At 49.3% G+C, this 25275-nt stretch overlaps 1 protein-coding gene across 4 annotated transcripts in view; it reads left to right on the forward strand.

Moving 5' to 3' along the window:
* LOC4578479 (protein Shroom) overlaps positions 1-25275 on the forward strand; it is a 179020-nt gene that overhangs the window by 90134 nt on the left and 63611 nt on the right. For all 4 annotated transcript variants that reach the window (XM_061656198.1, XM_061656200.1, XM_061656197.1 and 1 more), the window contains exons 5-7: positions 7228-7828; positions 7901-8956; positions 9029-10096. In XM_061656198.1, coding sequence (XP_061512182.1) covers positions 7228-7828; positions 7901-8956; positions 9029-10096 — 2725 coding nt within the window. The remainder of the gene's footprint in view (positions 1-7227; positions 7829-7900; positions 8957-9028; positions 10097-25275) is intronic.

The following is a 25275-nucleotide window of genomic DNA, read 5'->3' on the forward strand; positions in this document are numbered from 1 at the left end:
GTAGCAATGCGACTAAAGTCTTGTTTGGACCCTGGAAACTATCATAAGAATCGTTTGCATATTTGAAGCACCTTCCTTTTCTCCCCCCCTCCAAGACATTCATTCCTATTTGCATATTTGCTGAACTGCTGCTGCCTGGTGCCCACCGAAACCCAAAGCCCTCCATAATGTGTGTCACTACCCCGGTGCAGCTACGTAACGTTGTTTTTTCCTTCGCCATGCTTTAGTAATGCATCACGCATTTACTTCGCTTGACCACTTCTTCGATCGCTTATCCTTCGTAAGAAATACCTCAGGCGGGCTCTTATGTGAATGTGTGTGCGTTTTGAATGCAGATTGCGTCCTCCGCTTCATTCCAAACCCACGGAAATATAGGAGTTATCGCGGTCTGGAATACTGTCGCAATCTTTTGCACACACACACACTGTGCGACAACGCCCCAACTAGACTATGGTCAATGTTGAAGCATGCAAGTAGACAGACAAGGGGGGCACTTTTTCGCGTTTGCGGTTTCCTTAGCAATGGGTCCGAAACCTTGAATTCGATCTGGCAGCCAATAAATTATTTGGCTTTGCAAAAACCGTGAAGGTTTCCTTGGCGATGATCGACCGAAGTTAGTTTTTGGGGTTTGGGGCTAAGCGTCACATGGTGAGTAGGATAGAGATAGAGGACTGGGAAGATTCGAGCGTTGGTTGTGTAGAGATAGGTCGAAAAATCCTATTGTTGCTATCTCCAAAACGTAACTTCATAACGTTTCTTTCTGTTCGGGATGTTGGGTGGTTGAACGATCCGCGAATCTGCAGCACCTCGCCACCAACGATCGCGTGTTCTGCGGTCATGATTCTAGAGCGACCTCCTTAACACACACAGTCGTCCACCCTACGATGACAACGAAAATTGTGTCCAAGAAGAAAGACGGGCAGAATAGAGGGGAGGGAGGACGATTGGAGGTCTCGTGAACTGGAAACTGGTTTTATTCGCTATGAATCAAGCAATCGTAGATCGACCCCCGTCGGTATAAAAAAAGGGATTTAGAGCCGCCTCGACGTTCTCCCGCAGGGGCTTCTTAGGCTTAGAATGTACGTGTCCCAAGTGCCCAGTGTCCGAGCGCGGTGCTCCAATGCTACAAATACCCTTGCAAACCCGCTAGTTAGCGGTCGCCATTTGGTGTGGTTGTGTGTGCGTTTTAGGGAGTGGTGTGTCCAATGGTGGTAAGAACTTGGCCACAGCTACAAAACCACATTTCGTAGGTCCAAAGCCTTCCTAACCACCCACCACATCCCTTCGGCCGATCAAGAGCTAGAATAAATGGGCGCCACTATCCGCACTAAGCACGATCATACCAGGGCCTGAGACTGCGAGTCACAATTAAGTCACGAAGTTTCACCCTCCATTATCATCGCAAAACAAAGTTCAATGTCCACTCGGTCGGCTTGGGCTCTTGCGCGAAACGGTGGACTCGGTAGTGAATGTTAATGTCCGGTCGGTTGGATGACGGGCTTAACATTCTTGCAGAAGTGTAACCTCTACCCGGGAGTTGTCCGGGTTGAATGCAGCCCAAAAAAACGCTACGTGACGGTTTCGTATCTCTCAGGGCACCGTTTTCAAAATCCAATCTTGAACAATCAATATTATTGACGACGATCAGCAGTTCAATCTGGGAAGAGATGGTTTACGCTCCTGAGAACGAAACGAATGAAATTTGATTTTCATGAGTCGAGGGGACTCTCAAGCTTGGAGGCAGAAGATGGCGGAAGATTTAGTCGTAAAATGCTCTCATCCTCTTCATTTGGAGCCGCAATTTCGCCCGCCAACACTTTTTGTGCCGCGCGCGCAGCATCTGTGCGCGCACCCGTGAGGAAGCGTTCAGAAGTCCCCATCGAAAGCAGAAGTGAATGCACTTTCGTATCGATCCCTGGCCAAGGCTCCTCGTTCCTGGACGTGATAGCTCGTCGTCGTTGCGTCGGTCCGGGTTCTTCTCCCGACATCAGAGCCCGGCTGCGTGTTTGATGCACGAGAACGATTTCTTTGCGCCTTTGGAATCTTCACTGCGCAAAAACAGAAGAAAAAAAACCGGATAACTCCCGGGATCTGAGCACCTTGGATTCGGGATCCGAGAACAGGTTTACCAGCAGGCGCGCTCGCGCGTCATGTACTCGAGCACACACAACACCGCACCCAAGCGAAAAAAGAGAGAAACAAGTTTTAGGCCTTCCGCTTATCGCTCCCGGCCCCTTTCACCATCCACCATCCGGCGATTGCGAATGTGTTTCTGTGCACTGGGCGTCCTTTCCTGGGCATCTTCTTCCCCCTGCACCAGGACGGGTGGAACGTACAAAGCAGAACTGGAGAAAGATAAGCAAACAAGAAGATGACTTCAGTGCTCTGGGAGAAAGAAACGGCTTGGCTGCCCTCCGTTAAGGCCGAACCGGGTCCAACTTCTTACTGCCGTTGGCTGCAAAAGTGGTCTGTGGTATTTTGCAAACCTTCTGGGCCCACGAGAGCGCTCCAGCGCACTTCCCCGAGGGGCGTCTGTGCGCGGTGGTACGATTTTCTTGCTGCGTTTTTCAACTTCCCACCCCGGGGCCATGATTAGCCGAAACGGGACGAGCTTGCATGATTTTGGAGCATTATATTTAGGCTGTTTGACCTGGCCTCGCCTCAAAACGACCAGGACCACGACGTTGATGATGATGACGATGGTAACCGTATTCTGTATGTTGCTGGGTCGTTGAATGTTTTCCCTGGTCTTTTGTTGTTGTTCTTATTGCTTCCCTGTGTCCGATCTTCCAGGGCAAAGATGGGGAAGTAGCTACAGCTTGTGGCCACGACCTTGGAGATTAACGTTTGCGGTTTGTGGCAGGTGCAATTTTCGTGATATAGGGCTGGCTGGGCTTGGTTTTTTTTTTATTGTTACTGTCTGTCGCTTTTTTGGGATGCATTTTCTCTTCTGCTCTGCTTATAATGAATGTCTTTGGAGTTGCAGTTTTTTTATGGGACTGAATGTTGTTTTTTTGTTCTGCCCACCGCTGCAGGGCAGGCACAAAACAAATCGCTTTTTAACTAATAGTGCAATAATTTTTACGTGAAGCAATTAATTTTGGTCCTGCTGATAAAGGTAGGATTGAAGCAAAAAGAGCGGCTTCATAGAATGGCTGCAGAAGCATGAGAAGAGCTTATTTTTTTTTTTTTTTGCGACAAGAATGAGTTGGAAGTATGCCTGGGAGACGGCAAAGTAATAATTATTTCGTACTAAATCTTCAGAACGTTAGATGCTCTTGGTGTTTGCTGTCAGAACTTGTCAGTATGCTTGCATCCAGCACCCGTCAATCGTCTTGGCTGGCGAACCTCACTCAAGTAATCAATTTAATCGTCCCATTGTGGGGCAGGATGTTGGCGAGAATAAAAATTGAAATAAAATACTTCTCCTGACTAAAACCTTTTCCACCCCTTGCACGGTTCACTGATTGATATTTCAAAATAGTACGACCATCTTTACGATCCAAACTCCGGCGACTGATCACCTCTGGTTTGATTACTTTTAATGAGAATGAGCATTCGGTGCTCGGGAAATGGGTGTCATAAAGACGTTTTTTTCCTCCTCCTATCCACAGATATTCCTTTTTTGCTCTGCAGACGCTTGCATACCTTTCCGATAAGGTGCGTACAGCCTGGGTGAACATTACGTGACATGTATGCACCGTCTGCAACAATGTTTCGTAAAGATGCAGAATGCAAAAGAAATTGTGCTTAGTTCTCGGAGTAATCGATGGTTCTTTCCTTGGGTCCGTCAACTTGCGCAGGCATGTTGTGCAATTCCGAAGCTGCCTGGTCACCATCCACCGCTGTCCCGTTTTTTTTGTTGCCGTGCCATGCACGAACAAAGTTTATTCATCGTAAATTTTATGGGCCATAATTTTGCGGATTATTTCTTCCGTAACATGGGGATTAAACGGAATTGAACAATCATCGATCCATCATCACGATGATCACCGACGAACACGCGGCGAAGATGCTGCGGGTTCAAGCTGTCCAAAGTCTAACTCCCTTCGCTGGCGCACATCCGCAAGTGATGGACGTACTTTATTCACCTTTCATTTAGCTTTTTTTGCGTAAGACTTGCGCATCTTTCACGCAACCGAAACAAAACGCGCCCGTGCAGCCACCGTGGATGGGATGTGTGCGCAGAATGATGATCAATCCCGTCGTATTTTCTGCTTATGACGCGTAGGTAATGACTTTCAGATAACTTCGCGCAAACGCTCTTTTTCTCGCGACGGAACAGCGACGATTCCAATGAGGGTAAGGCGTGAACTGCAACACAAAACAACCAACGCGTGTGTGTGTGTATGTACGAATGGAAAACAATTACGGATTGGCGCTCAATAAAATATATCGCGCATTGGTGGGGGGATGGAAAGGGCTGGACCAAGCAGAAGAGAACGCACACCAGCGAGTCTATTCTGCCGAGGTCGAGGCGCGATTGAATCAACGCCATTGCAATCAACGCGATTTCCGCAATAAAACGTTCTGATAGATCTATCTGGTGAGAACGACACGAACCGGGCGATCGATTGCTACACGCATCGGGAACCAGGGTATACGTGGTGGTGGTGGCCATAAGTTTTCAATATCTCGTAGTTCGATCGTCACCTACGTCGCTTTGGCTGCGAGCACGCGGGCACGCGCAGGATATTGATTCTAATGACAGACCTCAGGCCCCTGGTGGACGATGTCCGAGTGGATAAAAGCAGACTTCGCCCATGTCGCCCATTGGACACTACGGTGCGCTTGTACTTCGTAATCGTTACGCCCGATGGTGCTTAAACCATCGCAGGCTGTCATGTTCGGTTTGCAGACATAAGTGACATCGATAGACTTTCATGGACTTCATGTTCTAGGGGAGATTACGCTGTTTCAGTGGAAGAAGTACAACCAATGTAAGAAGTGTTCTACGCTCAAGGATACAACAAAATGGGGAGTTGTTTGCATCATCATCGGTAAGGAACGGCGGGAATGCAAAAACCTGCGCACAAATCACACTCATGCGCGACGCCGTAATAAGTCGTAAAATTCCAATTATAATTCAATCCCCCGACATCGCACTGTCGCGACACAAAGAAGAAAGGAGTTGCCACTTACAGACGCCTTCACATCGCTTGCACAAGAGGGATGTCGATCACCGCCTCGAGGACCATAGGAGCTTAGACTGCCCCAACCAAGCGGCGTGTTGCACACGTCTTCGGTGATGAGTTAGACTCCGTTAGTGGTACGTTAATTATCCGTAGCTTTAGGCCATCTGTGCAACACAGCTCTAAACGGTTTCCGGTTCGTGCTACGACGACCACGCGTTTTGTTCCGAGCCGCTTCCGAAACATTTGGAGCTTAAAAACACGAAATAATTGCAATTAGAATCGCCACTGCCCGCTGAGTTCTGAGACGCCTCCGTGTATAATTTTGTCCACTTTTGGAGGTTAATTTTGTTTCGCTATATGCGCTGCTCCTTCCTTGTAGTGGGCAAGCACGGTTGGGGAACGTTAATCCGCGAAATAATTGTGACGTCGGCGACGGCGTCGTCGTCGGAGTTTACTGTTTTACGATCGATTGCTGCTAATGAGCGAAGCTTTATGGATCCCCTCCGGAGGCACGCTGTAAGCAGCCGACGTCTTCCTTCATTCCGGGCTGTCGCGAACCGCCCATGTCAAGGCGTCGGTCAGTCAGCCCAGTCAGTCGTTGACTTCCCCGGCCGGAGGCGACAGTGGGTTTCGCGAAGCGGCGCGCGTTCTACAACAGTATGCGACGGCAGTACGCGAACGCCTCCATAGCGGTGTTGCACAAACAACCACCGGGAAGGCGCTGACTTCATCGACGCCCGAAGGATTTGACACGCGTTGACATTGAAAGTGGTCCACAAGCGAAACCGAAAGTAAGCAGTGGAACGTACACCAAGGGTGGTTTGTGGTGCTGCGTTTGTGAGGCCCGGTTACGAACTGTTCGCATTTCAATCGACTCCGATCTCGGTGCGGTACGTCATCGAGGTATGCCCCCGTCGAAGGGGAAGGGGTTTCCTATGTAAATCGCGCGGCCCATTGCGTGATCGACGTAAATTTCCCTTTCGTTCGATAGTTGGTTGTCGATCGTGGTCGAAAAGTGATCCACTTTCCGCCTTGCTAGACACGGCGCGGGCGCAAACACAAAAACAATGAATCAATCAGGCCGACGGTTTTGGGTTCGCACTTCGCGGCGAGAATGCGCGCAAATCGTTGGTGGCGATAATTTGCATAAGCCTTGCGGGGGGGAGTTCGAAGAGAACCAAAGAACTCGATCGGGATCGATCTCTGGATGGTTGGTTGAAGTTGAAGGGAGTTGGAAGGGAAAGTTGGCGTGTGAGGTAAGCGGGCAAAGCGTATCTCCAATTTCAAGACGTCACCCTCGGGGGACACGCGTGCAAGAATTCAGAATATCCGAGGCGCCCGGGTCGTATGCTGCAGGACGGCCGCGAACGCAGCTACGAGCTTGGGGAACTGTCGAAAGGTTAAATTGATGGCCAGTACAGTGCGGTCAATACAATGTGTGTGGTGATCGAATTTCTTGCGCAACCAGGAATGAGGAATCCCGTTAGAGAGGGTCTAAAATGGCATGCGAAACAAGCGCAGAGTTGTGCTTTGGGTTTATTGACACACGAGGACAGTATTTTGAATTTAAAGAGCTTGAGGCTGCCGGAGACTGGCCAGATTGAATGTCTGATGACCTTATGGATTGTATAATGTAGCAAACTGTCAGTAGGATCATACATTGGAGTTGGATTTACAAAAAAATCCTTGGGATTTCTGGAGGTAATTGACCAATCTGGTGGAGTTGCTGGACTGTATTGATCTTTCAATTTTATCGTAGGCTCCCCCCCCCCCCGAGAAGAGCTATGGTATGTAAACTGTTTCCTGTAAATCATTTGTAGGCCAAACACAAACACTTGGATGTACAAAACTATAGCAAAAAAAATCGTCTCCCAGCCATAACGCTCCTCACAATGAGCGTTAAAGTAAAATGCAAATATTTGCACACCCCGTTGAAATAAGATGATGAACTTGTGTACCAAACCACTTGGCACTTGACGTGCACAAAAATTAACAACTCACCCTTCGGTGACTAATCCAAACACAACAAACTTTAACTGATCGTTTTGCTTTTTTTCTCGCTCTCTCTCTCCCTCTTCTTCTCATGCATTAGGCTCAACCTCGCAGCTGATTGCGCACAGTTCGCGCGTCCGCACGCCCCAGCGCCACAATTCCGAGAGCATCCTGTACATGTCGAACGATGACCAATCGTCGCTCGGCGGTGTGTCCCAGTCGACGGGCTCGCTTCACAACAATCACATGCTGACGCATCGCCAGCAACAGCAGCAGCAGCAGCAGCAACAGCTACATCCCCAGCATAACCATCACTTCCATCGGCACCAGTCGCATCGGCACAGTCATTTGCACGCGAACGGTGCCGCCGGCAACAACCATCACACATCGGGCACGGGCGCTAGCACGGGAACTACCGGATCGGCAACAAGTGCGACGACTCCTGCCGTCCAACCGCAACAGCCGCAGCAGCAGCAGCAACCATCGCCGACGGGATCGACGACGCAATCGGGCAACGGTTCCGCCCCGAACACACGCTCTAGTCGTAGCAATAATCGATTGTTTCCTATCAGCACGTACACGGAACCGCCTGGAAGTGGCGGTGGAGGTAACAGCCACAACAACGGCACCATCAACAACAGCAGTGGCTCCACAGGAAACGCTCCGCAAACCAACGGCGGTGGTTCGATGGTGGATTTCAAGTGAGTATTAATATTGCGTGCAGTTTCACTGGACGAAAGGTGGCTCTAACCGTGTTTCCTTTTCTTTTACAGACAACTCAATTCACACAACTGGCAGTCGGTGGCGGAGCGTATCAATGAGCTTGAGAAGCATCAGCAGCAGCAGCAACATCACGGGATTAATCTGCACAGCAGTAGCACATCCAATCTGAATGGCAACAGTGCTGGTGGCGCAGGTCAAGCAAACAAGTCGCACCTGAACCAACACAACCTATCGGTGACATCGAACGGATCTTCGAATCAATCGTTAACATCACCTGGCAAGCCACAGCAACAGCAGCTGCCGCAGCAACAGCAGCAGCAACAGCAACGCTACACCTACTTTGACCCTAGTAAAACGCACCGTGTATCAAATCCTTCACTGAAAGCCTTCCAGAAGAACGCCGTCATTTCGTACTTTGAGCGCCAGCAGCAGCACGCCCGTGAGAGCATTCACTCACGGCCCAGCTCACTCAATTTGTCAGCAGCGGGCGGGAATAATAGCAACGGTAGCAGTGGCGGATCACCGGGAGCATCCACCAACTCATCCAAACCGCAATCGGGAGGCAGTCCACCCGGCGTATCGACACCGGTCATCAGCTCGCACTCGCAGCGATCATCCATATCGAGTGCGTACTCGTCGGCGGCCGGGAGCATGATGGAGCTGTCCAGTGCGTCGCTATCGATGGGAAGCTACTCACCGCCGAGCAGCCTTGCCGTACAGCAGCAGCTGGACAAGCTGGCGGTGAACAATCTGCGCAATCAGCTTGCCTCCGTTCACACGATGAACCTGCTGAATAAGGTTGTACCTCCCCCGAGCGTACAAACGGAGCAGCAGCAGCAGCAGCACCAGCAACAGCAGTACCACCAACAACACCACCAGCAGCAGCAAATGATCAGCAACGCCACGTTGATCCTCGCGTCGGCAAATGGGTTACCCAGTGCCCCGGGCTCTAATATGGGCGATGCGATGAGTGAAAGTCATGAAATGATCTCGTCACTAGATGGTGCACCACCTCCACCGCCACCGCCCAGGAATCGTGCGTCAATGCTGCCCATGGGCAGTGTGGCACCTTATTCGCCCTCCGCCCACATGGCAACAGTTAGAAGGTACGCTTGGATTTGCTGAATTGTATGAATGTTTCGCTCCATTATCTTTTTCTCTCTCTCTCTTGCTTTTAGAACGTCATCTGCTTCGGAATACTCCTCCATCCGCGACAAGCTGATTCAGCAGCAGCAGCAACTGTCCAAGGATCTGCTCGGCCCGATGATAATGGGTCCAATCATTGCGCTCGACGATTGGGTGCCGGAGCGGCCACCCAAAAACCCAATGCTACGAATACCGAGCCCCGAGCTGCCACCGCCGCCGCCCGTGCTCACACCAACGGAGGATGTGCTGCTGATCAACCAGGACGAACCGTTGCCTCCACCACCGCCCGAGCTGCTGCGGCACATGCGCCAGCTGAGCGATTCGGGCGACTGTCGATCGAACTCTGCCAGCCGGCGGAACAGTTTCGCGGGTCAAACGAACAAAAAGAGCCTCTATCGCGCGTCGACCTTTGAGAATCTTTCTCCCGCCAATGCACCACCACCTCCTGGCGGGCAGCATCCACAAAACGTAGCAGTTGTACCGCCGATGGTACCGAAGAAGCCACAGCAATGCCCTACCAGCGGCCCGGCCGACGGCATGACGAACGTGAACCGACGGCCAGCATCGAGTATGGCCAAAACACAAACGGTTCCTTCGATGGCTTCAACGGTCGCTAATAACGGTGCAGGTGGTATGCAGCCGATGCATCACCATCACCATCGAATGTCCCATCAGATGGTACCGAACGGTAGACCGTCTCAAGAGCAGCACCAGCATCATCGTTTATCGTTGCCACTGCAGCAAACGTCTGCTCCCTCGTTAATGATTGCCTCGCCACAGCAGCAGCAGCAGCACCAACAGGCCAACTTTGTTGCTGGCAGACAGTCGGACACACGCATTTCCGTGCGCAAGCGTGCGCACAACTCGCAACAGATACCGGTGTCGGAGTATCTGTCGAAAATGAACGGTGCGCCACAGAATGGCACAACGCCACCGCCACCGCTAAAACCCCGCATGCCCGTGCAGCCGCTGGCCGAGTGCAATGGTCAGCAGCCAACGCTGCAGCAGATGCAGCAACAGTTCCTGCAGCATCAACATCAGCAGCAGCAGCAACAGTTCCAACAGCAGCAGCAGCAGCTCATTTCGATGGGAAGCAAAAGGTAGGTGACTTCGAAATGCTTGCTCGGATCAAACACATTCTAACGGGTTAAAACGATTATCTTGAGCAATATGTCTGCCAGAGCATATTCCCGTGCCATGTTTAGACAACGTTTTTTACCCCTTTGCAAGGTGACGAATATAAATGTGCGCACCGGCATTACAAGCTGATAATTAATTGTACACGTTCGCTAACAACATCATTGTGTGGGATCAAGCCCGGCCATACATTTGAGCTCGTTCAACCTTCGGTTAAATGTGTTGCCTTCCCTTTTTTGTTTTGTGGCCAGCTTAAGACAACTCCACCGGGCTTGAACCCTTCATTAAACCACAAAACAAAGGGACAAACAAGTAAAGGACATCGTCGGGTACTTCTAAGCGCGTCAAATCCGTCTCAAACAGCTGTTTAAAGCTAACGAACAGATCGCAACACTTCGCTGCGCGACTGGACAGAGATTTGTAATTGAATCATTTACAACCGTTTCGAAGAATCGAATCGCGGCTGGATGCAGCTCTCCCCGTTACCATTACACCGTACAGGGCTCCAGTTGTTGCGGTGTTGCAGTGGACACACACAGAGAGCGCGGGCCGTGGTGCAGCAGCCATCACACGTAAGCCAAGCACGGCAGCTTGAAACCGTACCTTAATGGGTATAAATTTATTATAATCAAATTATGACCACCCCGATACCCACCTACCGGCGGGCGCTCGGTACGAGGAGGCGCTTTTATTTGCCCTCCCTCCATGCGAAACATGAAGCCCATTGGAGAGATATTGAGCGGGATCAAATCGAATCGGTACAGCCATTTAATGTTGGATCGTTTGATCGGTCATGATTTTAGTTGTGTTCCAGTTTATTTTCTCCCCTCTTCTTCTCTCTACTGTAGTAACCCCCTTTTGGACTCGTCGGGGTGAGGAGATATTGTGGTAAAAACGTTACCTCCCTTACCAGTGACATTAATTGATCCTGAACCGCTAGGCGCTTTGAACGTCGCAACACACGGCTGGGCAAAACAAAGTGAGCAAAGGCCGTGTTGCTGTACACTTATTTTCGATTTTTCGCTCTCGGGAGCAGCACAAAGACGCCCCCCTTCGCAAGGATGCAAGAAAAGGGGAGGGACACGGCCAGTCGCGGTTATCTACGCTCGGAAACCCATAAGCTTTTGACCCCATTTGAATATCAGGCTGATTAATTACAACACCCCGTCGAGCAGCAGCAACGATAATTAGGTTGCCATAAATATCAACTGCCGTCTAGGGTCTAGGCGGGTGGAGGGTTTCGATTCAGTTTTTCCGACCGCCAGTCTAGAGCAAACCTTTATCTGTTTCGCTGCCACCACCTCCTCACCGTCTTTCCGGTGTCTGTAGATGCTGTGCCCGTGTCATTGTGGCAACCTTCTTAGACGACGCGGGTTGATGTTTTTTGCCTACAATTTCCTGCACTTCCTGCACCCACCTATACTAGAACAGCTCGTTGTTGCATCGTGACCCTCAGCGAGCTCGCTGGTAGGATACACTAAGAAGCAGAATAAATCACCCCAGTCCCTTCGTCGCTCCTACGTGGCACGCAAAACCGTTAGCAGCACACACACACACACCCGCACGCTTATATGGCAAAGTGGTTAGATTTTTATCGTTCCACTGCTGCTGGCATCGCGACGTATCGCGCGGCGATGGTTGGCGGCGGCAACCACCCGGTGTTCGGCTTTCCTTTTTCGGTTGCAAAAGTATTTCACTCTGCCACACTGCTCCTCCATTCCGGCAACAACAAAAAAGCGCAATTAATGGCGCGGTGCAACATATTTGCACTTTATCGTCGCGCTCCTCCGGCATTCATTAGCGGGGGATGCTGTGCTTCTCCATTTTCTCTGTGCCACTTTGTATCGACGCGAGCGCGAGACTGTGTTGAGGATGGCTGATGGATGGTTTATTGATAAATTAAAACAGGAAATCCCGCGGTGGGAGCTCGCCCATGTGAGTGAGTAAATGCCATTAGAATAAATCGTTTTAAATGCGATCGTTTGCGTGTGGCGTATTGCCGATCGGGAATGAGCTAAGGTTTTGACATTAATTGTGTGATTTTTTTTTGCATTGGAATTGAGATTGTGTTACTGCGGTGATCTAAATTAAGTTGATTTATTTAAAGAAACTCTTTGAACATTTTTATGGGAACAATCTAGATCACCGTACACTTGCAGTATTGTGCCGTTGTATGAAGCGGCAATCTCAATGAGATGAACGCAAAAAACTAGGATTGACTTCTGTCACGCAATATGGTGCGCTTTGTCGGTGGTCGGTATCCTTCCCCCCTCAATCTGCCAAGAACAATCGAAAAGCGGCTCGGTCGTGAACATTTTTCCGTGGCTTTTGATCAAGATTTCAACACCTAGTACACCCTGCGGGCAAAGTAATCCACACCGCAAAGCGCTGAAGAATGGGCTTTATTTCATTCTTTGCACAATCCGTCAGGCGCACCGGCACTGCGGCAGGGAAAGGAAAATCCTCATCGTCGTGACGGTGGAAGGAAAGCTCGAATCAGTGCTTTCGATCGATGAACGTGCCGCGCGATGGACAGTTGTTTTTTTTTGTTTGTCAGGAGAGATGGAGAGCGAGGTAGCGCCCGTTCCAATCAACCGGAGCACCGGGTGTGTAACAACGCCCGACGTTAGGAAGCGACGAGGGCACGTTTCTGGTCGTGTTTGGGTGTCAAAATGGACGGTAGTTTTACAACCCACCCTGTCACAAATGATATAATAAGGCAGATCGTGTCGCTCGTAAACAAACAAGCGGAGGGCGCGGTAAGATTGTCAGCGAGACGAACGAACATCGACCGTACATCGTCTGCTGTCGATTTTGTGTTTGATTTTAACATTGAAACTTAAAAAAAACAACCGATCAATGCGCCATCGAGAGGAAAAGCTTCTAGTGACCAGCAGCTTGTGACATTCAACATTTTCCTGGGCTGCAATAGTGTTCACGATTTCGTTCCTGCCATCTCGGCGACCGGCGACAAAGCGGGTGGACGATATTTATGGAACTGGAGCACACCACCCTCTGCAACACACACACACACGGAACCAGCGCGACAATATTCGTTCAGATTTCACGTTTGGGCGGAAAAGGGCATCGCGCAAGGTTTCTGTGCTTTTTTTTGCGCTCCAACATGCATCCGATGGCATTTACCCAGGACAAGGGAATGCTCGTAAAACACGAGACAGTACGCATGTTGGGTTGGCGTGTGGCGAAAAGGGTAGCTACAATGTTGCTAGACGGTGACATGAAATAGGCTTCATTGAGCGGGGCGGCACTGCTGAACAAAGGGAAAGGCATATTAGCCAGGGTTTGGTCCTAATGGAGAGTAATGTGTATGATTTGAATGTTATAACTACTGGCGGTATTGTTCAAAAACATCAAATGAAAACATTATTTTTGATATGTAATAGTAGACAGTTTTAGGGGAAAAGTTAGGCTTAAACGGTATATTCAAAAATGGTAACCGAAGTATCAATTTTCTTACTACAACAACCGCAATCACATTTTATTTTGTTACACATACTTTAATCCATCCATCTACAAACTTCATAATTCCCGCGCCAAAGATCCAACAAGCTTTGCAGCTTCCACCGAAAGCTTCCCTGATCGAGAGAGCACATAAAAGCTCTCGCCCAAAGCTTTCATGATTAAAGCGAACACTTGAAAGCTTCGATCGAAAGCTTTCATTTCTATTCCCCAACAGCACACAGAAAACTCGGAAACAGCTTTCATTTTCGATGCTTGCCTTGAAAGAAATAGCCCTTTTATGCACTAGTTCATTAGGCTGCAATCGGGCCAACCCCTTCTAAGCCACCACGCTATCACACAAAGGACAGCAGTATGCTGATTAATGGCCGCATTCACACCTAGACCACTTATTCCGATCAAGGAACGCTCCGGATCGGGAACTCCTTGGACCCCCGTGAATTATTACCGATCGCCAGTGGCATTCCCGGTTTGAAAGCTCGCATTAGGCGAGGCCCTATTTGTGTCTCCGTTTTGAGAGATGGAAAAAGACACACCACACAAACCGGGCGCCAAAATAAATCGACTCGGCCCGTGGCCGGCCGTCGCGTGCGGCCACTCGTTGATAGCGTAACAAGTTTTATGAAGTGTTGCGGGCAAAATTGTAAACATATTGCAACTGCAATTTATTGGAACCGATGGGCACGGGTTGCCTCGAATCCGGGCGCAAAACCTATCATTCGCGCGCTGTTGGTGTGCTCGAGTGGGTTATGCACACACACACGCACACACCCGATGTTTTAGGTACACGACGTTTCGTTTGTTTCGGACCCTTATTTTTTGCCGCCGCTTAGTGGTGCTGTGCCGCTTTGCTCTCACTTTTCGCCTCCCTACAAAAGCAATACGTCATTGGTGGCATTTTGGAGGATCGTAACCGATCGGCGCTATTAGGAGCCTTTCAAGAGTACCGGGTGGGTGGGTGGCTGGGTCGAGGCAGCACAGTGTTGGCGGTGGTGGATCATCGTGGGCGCAGACACACGCAGGCGTTAGTGAGCCGATTATGGAGCAGAAACAAAAAATTAGCCACAACAAATTGATGATATAGAAGCATTAGGTGTTGGGCTGTAGGGCGGTTTGGGGGAGCCCACAGCGAGCTAATGAGCCGTACGAGGAGCGCTTTATTTGAAAGGCTCGCTCGGAGGAGAGTCACAACTGTATGCTGGGCCCCAACCACAGCTGTGGGTGCCGCGGAAGGTGTTCAGGCGTGAGCAAATTTATTTAATCAGCAGTGAAATAATTGAATAGAAGAAAAATGAGCATTTGTTGGGAACTGGTAGCTGTCGGCAGGCGGAGAGGTAGAGGTGTTGTTTTCAAAGCTTTCCAATGCTTATGCGCGCTACGGCCATTTGCTATGTTATGTGATCTCCATTACAAAGAATCGCCACATTCGCCAAAGGTGAAATGGGCAAGAATATTTCTTCTCCGCGGCCTGTAATGTGTTTTAAATCTCTCTACCATTTTCGAGTGAAGATGGAATGCTCATCAGCCCGTGGAGTAGTCGTCGTAACGCTTGAAAGGGTCCAGTGAGTGATGGTCATTTAGCACCACCAGCGCAGTTGAGATGGTTAAATTGAGATCATCATGAAGCTAGCTCGTAGGGCGTTATCTAGTTTTGTGCGCGGACCGTAACTCGTTTAGGAGCATTCTCGGGAAGATGTGGAAGCTCTTAAACTGCGATTGAGTAAACCTGGAGCACTGGGGAAGCACTCCCCGACTCGTAATAACAGATTGATGGTGTCATAATGACCTCTTACACTTACCAGGCTACTTTACGTGCGGTCAAAAGACTCCTATGATAATCATTTCTTCTCGTTACGTAGCAAAGTAACCTTGAAGGAAATGGAAAAGATCGATCGTACGCGCACCATGGTGCAGTGTGTCAAATTTATCGACCATGACATATTTCAGTTCGGCAGTTACACGCCCCCTGCTAGGAATATGCGCCTCAAAAAGGCAAAAAATATGCAAAAAATGATACCAAAAGGCGGTTAAAGGCGGGGAAATATTATCATCAAAACTGCAATGAGATCACGATTTCCTACGCGCCTTTGCTTGCCACCGGCATTGAGCAATGAAAAGAGAGTTCGGTAATCAGTGACAGAAATGACGGCACATTTTAAAACCATAATTCGCACCCTAGGTTCGGCTGTGCTACTCGGCGCGGTATCATTTAACGTTTTTTCGGTCTGCCTGGTGTGGCTTTTCTTTCTGTGGCTGTGGCCGTGTTTCGGAAACGTGCAACTATTTCGTTGATTTCAACTCTGACATCGGGTGAGGGGTTCGAGGTTACATTATTATTATTTTTTGCGGTGTAGCAACGATTTCGATTTCGATGGCTGCAATTGGGCGACGTTCCAAAGAAATGCCGTCCTACAACTGCCCCGCCAGAAGAGTCTAGCATCCTGTCCTGGGCGGTAGAGAAGAGCGATGATGATAATACGATACTGGAATTTATTAGTGCGCTTGTGCAACTGACGGGACCGCGGCGGTATTGCAGTGAGTTTGGTAATTTGTGGTTTGGGAGTTTTATGCATCTTTGATTGGCGGTGACCACTTGGTTTGGTTTCAGAACGGCAAAGGGTGAGCTTACATTGATATCTACCTTTTACCTAATGACCTAGTTGTGGGTTTGGTTTACTGCACAGACTCATCATGGTTTATAGGTCGTTTTCCAAAAGGTAATGCTAGGTTTCATGAAGATGCTATTGGAACTCTTATTAAATAAACTCATAAAATATCTCTTCCACCCGAAACAACCATCCCGCGACTTCACTATGGTGCACACCTGCATCTGGATCTGCCAAGAAAAAGTGCCGAAACACGCGGTGCCTGTCGGTTGAAATTTAATTTCATCACCTGTTGCGAGACGGCCCACGGGAATTGTAATGCACCACACGAGGCAGCAGCGGCACCCGTTACTTGTTACTTATTCCCGCGCGCACTGGGGCTCACCCGCCTCAGCGCGGGCTAGATTGAAAGTGAGATTTTACCGCCCGAGGAAGGGATTTGGGTGGGTTTATTTTGTTTCGTTTTCTTCTTGTTTATTTCGGGAGGGAGCATTAAACTCGCCCAGCAAACCCTCACCAATCGGCAAGACAGCAAGCGGGCTTGCGCCTATCGAGTATCGACTATCTGCCAATAACGACCTACTCCAAGCTAGACGTCGACAACGACCACGGCGACGACGACTACGCATTACCATAACAAACGAAGCTAGGCAAAACTGGGCGCAAAAAAAGAGGCTGATTCGTGTACTCGCGCGAAAGCAGCCTGCAGGGCTCATTCCGGTACTGTTGCTGCTCGAAAGTGCAGCGAGTGTGGAGTAAAAGGGAGTGAGAAACGACTTCCAATCAAAGAATGAACTCCATAAATCAATAAAACACCCCACAACAACAGCACACAGTAAAGCACCGGCGGGCGCGCTTGGGCGACGAAGAAAGTCGAACGGAACGAAACATCATAAATTGAAGAATCGATAGATCAATTGCGATCCAGATACATACTACGGCCGCGGCGCTCTGCAGGTAATAATGTCTGAATTCAGCCAAACCCTTCCCTTGCACTTCGTGGCGATCCAGAGGTAACTGGAGCTTTCATTAAGACGTACAGCTTTGCGATGCAGCCTGGCGATGGATAGCACCTTCACATCGTCGTTAGCGCTTGTGTGACCTCCGGGGCCAGGAGGGAGAGCACTGTGTAGAACGGAACACGCAGACCATCTGGAGCGAAAAACCCATATTGATTCCGGGGTTCCCTTTGTTTGCCAAGCAGATCGAAAAAAAAATATGCCGGACTCTCGGGGCTCCGTTAGAAGTGGTGATCCGCAGTGAACTTTTACAACACCGCCTAAGCCACACAAACAGCGATACTGAGGAGAGAGAGAGAGAAGAAAAAAGAAAAGATCGTTTTCAATCTCGTTCCAAGCGTTTGAAGTTACTATTGCTCCTCTTGCCTTTCGTTTCAATCCCTCCCTTTGATCCCCAACGTCTCGTGATGGTGAAACATCCAATTTAGATGAACCTTTAGCTGAGTTTGATTTGACTGGCGAGTGCAATAACGTCGGCGCGGGCTGTTAGTTGAGCCTGCCACGAGCTGAAAGCTGAGCACCCAGGGATAGGTCAAGACGCTGCTAGACGCTGCTCCAGATGGCACTGGCGGAGTCTTCACACCGAACTCGAACTCCAATGATTGCTGTCGAGTGTGTCTGGCGGAAAATTGGCTTGCTTTGGTTCGTTCGTACCGATGCATCTGACCAGTTTTGGTGTCCCAAACGTAAACGGGGAGATCGCACCTCGGCATCGAATTTGGTAGACACACTTGGAGCTCTTGAAACTGTCCGGCTTTCCCTGCAGACAACCAACCTTCATCGTGCCGTAGTGGAGTGTATCAGTATGGCACGCGAAAGGGAAGAACACGATCGAAGTTCCCTTTACTCCATCGACGTGTTGAAGTGCTCTAGAAAATCCGTGGTCGAAAGTGAAACTTTCCAAATCGGGATAATCTCGGTGCAACGGTCTGTGGTCGTCCAACAGTGCCCAGCGAAGTTGCGAGAGGTACAAGGATGGTCTGGTAGAAATAAAGCAGTTCGTGTGTTTTGCCTCTCTGTGTCAAGATTTACATCGCATGCAAAGCAGATGCAATGATACACCCGATCCGGTCAGTCTATGGACAGAGCTGACGGGAGCTGTCGCAAGGCCCCGACAAGCGGTCTAGTAACGATGTCCCATGTCGGTGGGAATTACTGCAATTTAGTACGGTTTGCAAGAAATCAACCTTTTATGGCACTGGTCTCACTAACGCGTGTTGTGTGTGCCTCGAAGAACTTCCTGCATTGATGATGATGATGATGCTCCCGGGGAGTAGTTTATGACTCGAATGGTCGAAGCAAATTTGACTAAGTTATTCCATTCTGACAGCTCAATCTTTTCTCCAATGAAGGTGATCCGGGTTGTTAGGATCATATGGATTGTGCCTGTGAAAGAAAACAACATATATCATAAAAGCATTGAAGGGATTAACTCACCGGTCGTCTAACCGTGTGATAACTTTACGCAACATTCGCTACACCCTGGCGTGGTCTTTGATTCACAGCCACAAACTATTACATTTTTAGTGCATAGACACCTCGGGCGTTACAGCGTTTCAGTGACAATATGGATCACTGGTAGCACGATTGCCCTATGACCGGAGCAGCTGGCAAGAGCGTAAACCCCGTCAAATAATAGCTCCAAGCTAATCAAACTAATCCATCCATTCATCGTTCACCTGCAGTCAGTCAGGCATCGGGACATTGTGCGTCTTGTGATGTTGCGACTGTACGGCACGGGGCGTCAGGTCAGTGGATTTCTCGTGCACATAAAATCTATTCTCCCCCATCCCCCCCGAGGGCAGTAGCTTTGATCCGGCAAGCGCAAGCCCTTTTTTCCAACACAGCCTCCGCTAATTCGGCCTTTGGAATGGGCTGAACGGTTCGGGTGCGATTTCGCCACCATGCGTCCATCAATCATGCGCGATTACCTTTGCGCGGACGGTGTAGGACAACACAGCACAATCGCATGAAGCTGGTGGGCCGCCGCGGCTAACCGAGAAGGAGGTTCGCGTGTTTTTGGGTCACTCATGCGACAACGACGATCGGGAGCCCGGCGAATTGCGGCTTCGTGTGCATTAGCCTAGTCTAGTGGTCTCGAGTGACAGATCGATTCCAGGTGCAGCAGCAGCAGCAGCAACGACGGCAGCGCTCGCCCGGGCGGGTATTGCTAGACGAATGCGCCCACTCGGAAACCGAGCAACCTCCGTAGACGAAGACGTCCGTTGCATGGGGGTGGCCTTTTATGTCCAAAAAACTCCGACCGACGAGCAGTCCCATTTCGGTGCTGCTAGTTGCTATTTCTGTGGACTTTAAACGATCGAGACACCGCGCGGGCTGTCTTGGAAGGAGCTCCAAAAGGTTGCAAACAAACGTGATCTTCCGAATCGGCGTAGGCAACGGACGATGCCCGTTGGAAGGGATGAAGCGTAATCGTAAGGGTTGTAGTCCGTTGTTGTTGTTGTTGTTGCGTTTCGGCAACTCCTAGTTCTTGTGGGTTCTCCACAAGCAGAGCGTGGAGAGCACATATGCGTCCGGCTCAAAGCATCCAGAAGGCCTGAAAAACGAAACCGACAGGATGACCTACTGCGCAGAGCGAGTGTGCGAGGGCTAAAAACACGCGCGCACATGGTGGTCGATTAATCGCACAGCCCGTCGACATGACGGGTTAAGGCTGTCGCACCTTCAGATAAAACAACAGCGAAAAAATAAATGATACCGAAACGGTTCATGGAGAGCGACATGATGGTGCAGTGCAAAATAGTGCATAACACATTTTGAGGTGTGCATATACACGCTTACCCTGAATATGGGGAATGGGGTGGGTTGAATGATGCAGATAATTATTAAAAATTTCCCTTTGTGGTATTAAATAATTCTGCTGTAAGAATAACACTGAACCAATCGGGTATGATGGTTTAAAAGTTGCGTAATGAAACATAACCTGTAATTTACATCGCATATGACATTTTGTTATTGTAGCATCCTGGTTAAGGCATCAGAATAATATTGATCCATTACCTACGATTGTATTGATTTACTTTAACTTACCGACAGTTGAGTAGCCCTGACTGAAAGTGTTTCCCCGCTTAAGCAAAAATTCTCTCTCAATCTCTCAACACTGCCTCTCTTTCATCGACCATTACACCACACTGAGTTACACCGCAGATTCGTTTACACCACCATTAGAGCCAAACGAACTGTTTTGATCGTTTCTGTTGTGATCGTACATTCGTAGGCTTAACTCTCCAAAGTACGACAACTCTCCAAAGGTACACTTTCGCTCTCAAGCCGGTCTCACTTTGAAGCACAGCGCTCGTAACGCTAAGAGAGAAAGGGCCGTTTAAACCGTTATGAAGAGCATTAGCAAATTGGTCAGGGAAAAAGAGCGGTGCACCCGCAAGATCACTCTCTCATTGGAGTGGTGGGGATCTGCAGTCTCCAAAGTCTCCCCCTTTTTCGCGAGAGAACGCATAGAACGCCAATCGATCTCTGGACTGCGTGGTGTACGGACGTCCGTAAACTGTGCGGCTCCACGTATTCGTAGCGTATTCGCGTTAGGTTTGATTTTTCGCGTGACTTCAGCTTGCTGCCTCGTCTCCGGTGTGCTGTGTTTGTGTGTGCAATTAAGTGATTGCAAAGTGGAGTTACATTTACATACCTGCCATCAGCGGTAGATGTTGGTTTGGCGCTTTTTTCTCTATCCAATGGTGGTAACAGTGCACATCAGTCCTCCGAGAAGGGCTGTAAAGGGTGAGAGTTAGAGAAGAGAGGTGCCACCTCACTCCCTCATTCGCTCCTGTTTGATTCACCTGATGTAACTTGAGAATCAACCCTGCCCTGGTGCTACGGTGATGACCTTGCTATGCTAAGTGCAAAAGCAAGGGAAACGTGTAACGTGTAGAACCTAACCAACATGGTCCCGGTTTGACTGCACGCATTCGTAAACACAGAGAGAGAAAGAGAGGAAAAGGTGTGTGTCTGTGTGTGCGGGCGAGTTTGTTTGCGTTTGAAGTTTCTATGCGTGGCACTGGTGATCATCCCTTGTACTCGTCGAGAAAGCGGAAGAAGGGAAAAAGCTGCAAGTGATTGTCGAGGGAGGTTTGCTCAGGCGTGGATGTTATTTGCGAAGCCTTACATTTTGAGGCTTAAAATCGAAGAGAAGTGTAAAGAACCGCACGTCACGCTGTGGCAAGAAGTGTGAAACGCATCTACTTTCAGTTCGGGGGGAAAATTGAGTGAGTTTGCAGAACTGAGTAAGTGAAATACTTGTGCTGGTACGAAAATCTAGCACGAGGATGTGAAACAAACAACCACAAGCAGAAGGAAACCCCAAGTGTCAATCAGCTGGTGTACTGCATCAAGATCTTCGCCCCTTCGTGTGGTGGTGAAAGCCTCTAATGTGAGAAATTATCGGCAAGATCTATCACTATCGTGTACTTGTCTGGTGACTTCACCATCTCGCCGGTTGGCGGATCTTGCAGTGTTGGTGACAGTGTGCGCATCGGTGTGTGACGTGAGGAAAATATAACCCAAGATCTGGGCACCACGACAGGCGAAGCCACACGACACAAAATTGGGTTAACGGAGCGGGTGTGTGTATGTATGCGTGTCTCATCTCGCAGGTCGAGAGATCGATCTAGCTCTGAGAGGTCGTGTGTGCGTGTATCTGCATCGCATCTTTTGCGCGTGAGGTTCCGGTGAGGTACATCCGAGTCCGGAAGAGTAACCCCAAAACAGGGTCACCCAGTGACGTCGTCGTTGTCAACGCCAGAGTTCCGGTGAAGCACTAAAAGACTCCAAAAATGGTGTTTGGAAGCCGATTTCGTATTGGAAGGTAAGGTATAAGGAAATAGTTCGTATCTATACGATTCTTCCTCTATGTAGAATATCCGTGGGACTGCAAACATTGCATAATTCGCACATTGTTGGTCGTACTGTCAAGTAATGCGCAAGATCCTGGGAATTAGGTCCAGCCAGGTAGAAGTCTTTGCTGGCTAATCCATTCGTAACATCTGGAGCACGTATAAAGCACATCCCAAGGCTAAGATACGGCTCTTGTGTTCTTACCTCGCGAGATAGAGATCTTTCCCAGCTTGGGGAGATGTCCCACAGTAGATTGTTTTTATTTGACATTTAGGAGTCAAAGCCAGACCTACCTTGTAGTGAGTTGCGACCGGTTTTTTGTGGAGTTTTATTTATTTGCGAGGAGATTATTTGTCTTCTCTCTTTTAGAAAGGTTGCCTCAGCGTATGCGAACGCGCTTACTTACGCTTAATGTAGGCGATCGCGGGGACCGATAAGAAGAAGGTAATACAAACCGTTCCTGTATCCCGCTCTACGCATGTTGCAAGAGAGGTTTTACGCGAGATTCATCGCGTTCTTCGCATGCATCCAAACTGCAGGTTACACAATAGCATCCCCAGCAACAGCTACCTCAGCACCGGCAACTAAATTGGAAAAGGACTGGAGTGTTTGTACTTTCACTTACTACTATCCCACCGGACCGACTGGCGGGTAGAAGCCGCCCGCCAAGCGGCAGCACACAGAGCGGTACCGTAGTTCCTTCTTCCTGTGTGTGTTTGTTTGCAAGCCAATTTTATTTCTTTCGCCTCTCTCCACCAAACCAGCAACATTTCGCGTATCGCGCTTTTTCCGTACCGTGTTTGGTGATTATTTTCTCGGCTACTACTACTACTACCACTAAGCCGTCGCCTTAACCCTGCAATACTAGCCACAAAGAAAGAAGCATCACATTTCTCCACGGCACGACCGGGATGGAGCCTTTGCGGACAGCTCGCAGCCTCCGAGCGTGAAGAGAAGAGTGAAATGGTAGTGTTTTGGTACGCAACTTAGCTCACGTTTTGATGCTGCTGACCATAATTGATTGCCGGCGGGCACGGGAGACGAAACCGAAACGCCAAACAGCCACTACTATGTTTCATTATTATGCTTCATTACAAGGCTCTGCGTAGTTCGAAATTGCATGCGCTGGCCTCCTCGAGATTGGCGGAAGCGCCCCGTTTTTTTTGCCTCTGTGTGTGATGAATTATGACGCCCGGACGGTAGCAGTAGCGATTTGAAATAATTAGCCGAACGATTTGTGATTATTTACAGTGCACAGATATGTTCGGGAGGTAACAATCGTCAATAGAGGAACGGAGGCATATCTTGGGGTACGTTGAGTGCTTTGAATCTCCCAACTCAACAAAGTATTGGAAGCAACAGAGATAATAATTACAAAGCTATACGATCCCATCTACACACTGGCTAATGCATAAACGGTGTCCCCGATCTGTAAAGCTTTACGCTAAGTGTTCGCCTAATAGTGTGTCTGTTACCCAACGCCTGAATCACGATCTAAAACATCCAGCGTACAGCGCCGCTCGGAATCTATTGTTTCGGCGTGACCTATTTCAATGCACACACGTGTACCAGGGGGATATGCATCGAAAATTTCAACTTGAAACTCCAATAAGGCGTTCTCGATAAAGAACATGCAACTGGAAAGGTTGAGGTGTTCCCAATGCTGTAATAAAGTAAAGGTTCTCTAAATGTCGGCATCTGTTTGAAAAGTTCGTTGGGAATCTTTTGGGACGAACGATTGAAACGAAAGTGTATGGAGTTCTGTAAATGTTTTCAATAACATCGATTACTCCAGATACTTCTAACGTCATTGTTCTTCATAAAACGCGTTTAAACCACAGTTACTGATCCCGCGTCCCGGGGCTGAGTCGACACCTTCCTCCTCTCATTTGCACCGGTGCGCAGCAGTGTGTCGTGCCTTTGTCGCGATTGTACTCTACGACGCAATCGCCATCTCGTAATACCGCCGCCACCCCAGACCGTGGAGCCGTGGTCGTCGGTGCCTTACTTTAATTGTGTGCTCCTGCCGCCCCAATATAACGGTTCTCACACGAGCCTGCTGCCGAACCCGAACAAAGCGGCAAATCTCCCAGCTGTAACTACCAGCTGGTCCTGTGGGTTCGCTGCGCCGTTTGTTGTGTTTTTAATGTTGTACGCCATTTGTCTCCACCACGTCGTCGGGACTACGTCGTAGTTCCGCTGTTTTGTAAATACGCGGTGCATACGAAGGAGGGGGTGCACGTACATCTTGCAGGCAGCTCACTCGCATTGTCTCCGCTGTGGCTGTTTTTGTCCGGGAGCTGTCCCTCCGTTCGAATGACTCATGATCTTTGCGGTTTTTGGATTACTTAACACTCGTGCCCTGGAACTCCTCCAATCGCTAGTAGTAGTGGTGGCAAGTGTTCGACGTACTGTTTGCAGAAGAAGCAACGTAAAAAAAAACCAAAAACTTTACCACAAAAACCACGATCACGAATAGCGAGCAAAAGAACGATGGTGGATTGTGTATTTTATACCCCGGCCGGAGCACCTTCAATACCCGGCAGATGGTAATGGTACTGCAAGCAAGATGCGGCAGATAAATTCGTTTTATTGTGTTTCCTGTGTGTTTTTTTGTGTATGCCGCTGATGATCACGGTCGAACCTCACGGCGGCATCGGCACATCTTCAATCGGTTCCGTTCCCCACGATCACTATTGCGACGGAGCACAGATCTTCTGTGTGCATCCGACCGTTTTAGTTGGAGCTATGACGCCATCCGTCACCAGAAACACACAACGTGCAGCCGCGTTGATCTAATTTTCTCGCGTTGTTCTTAGCTCGCGCTGCAGAACAGGCGCGTGTGTGCGCATCAGTGCGGAGTTTGGCGACAGCATGACGCATGACCGAGGGATTACCGGCGCGCAGTTCGTTTGCCTTTTAGTGTGCGTCCCTCTAACATCCCCCGCTCTAGCAGCGCACGTGTTTTGGCGGGTGGTGGGAAGTACTGAGGGTGGAAGTTGGGTGTCAAGAGTTCAACAAACCACACGCTTGAACGATGCGCACACGCGCGCGCGCGTGCTTGATGAGCGTTGTGGAGTCACACACTGTCGAGTGTTGTGGGTGCCATACATTTGTACGCGCAGTCAAAAACCATCCAAGATCGGTCAAAGTCATGACTCAAGATCACAT

Source organism: Anopheles gambiae, chromosome 3 (assembly GCF_943734735.2).
Source record: "Anopheles gambiae chromosome 3, idAnoGambNW_F1_1, whole genome shotgun sequence".
Lineage (NCBI taxonomy): Eukaryota > Metazoa > Arthropoda > Insecta > Diptera > Culicidae > Anopheles > Anopheles gambiae.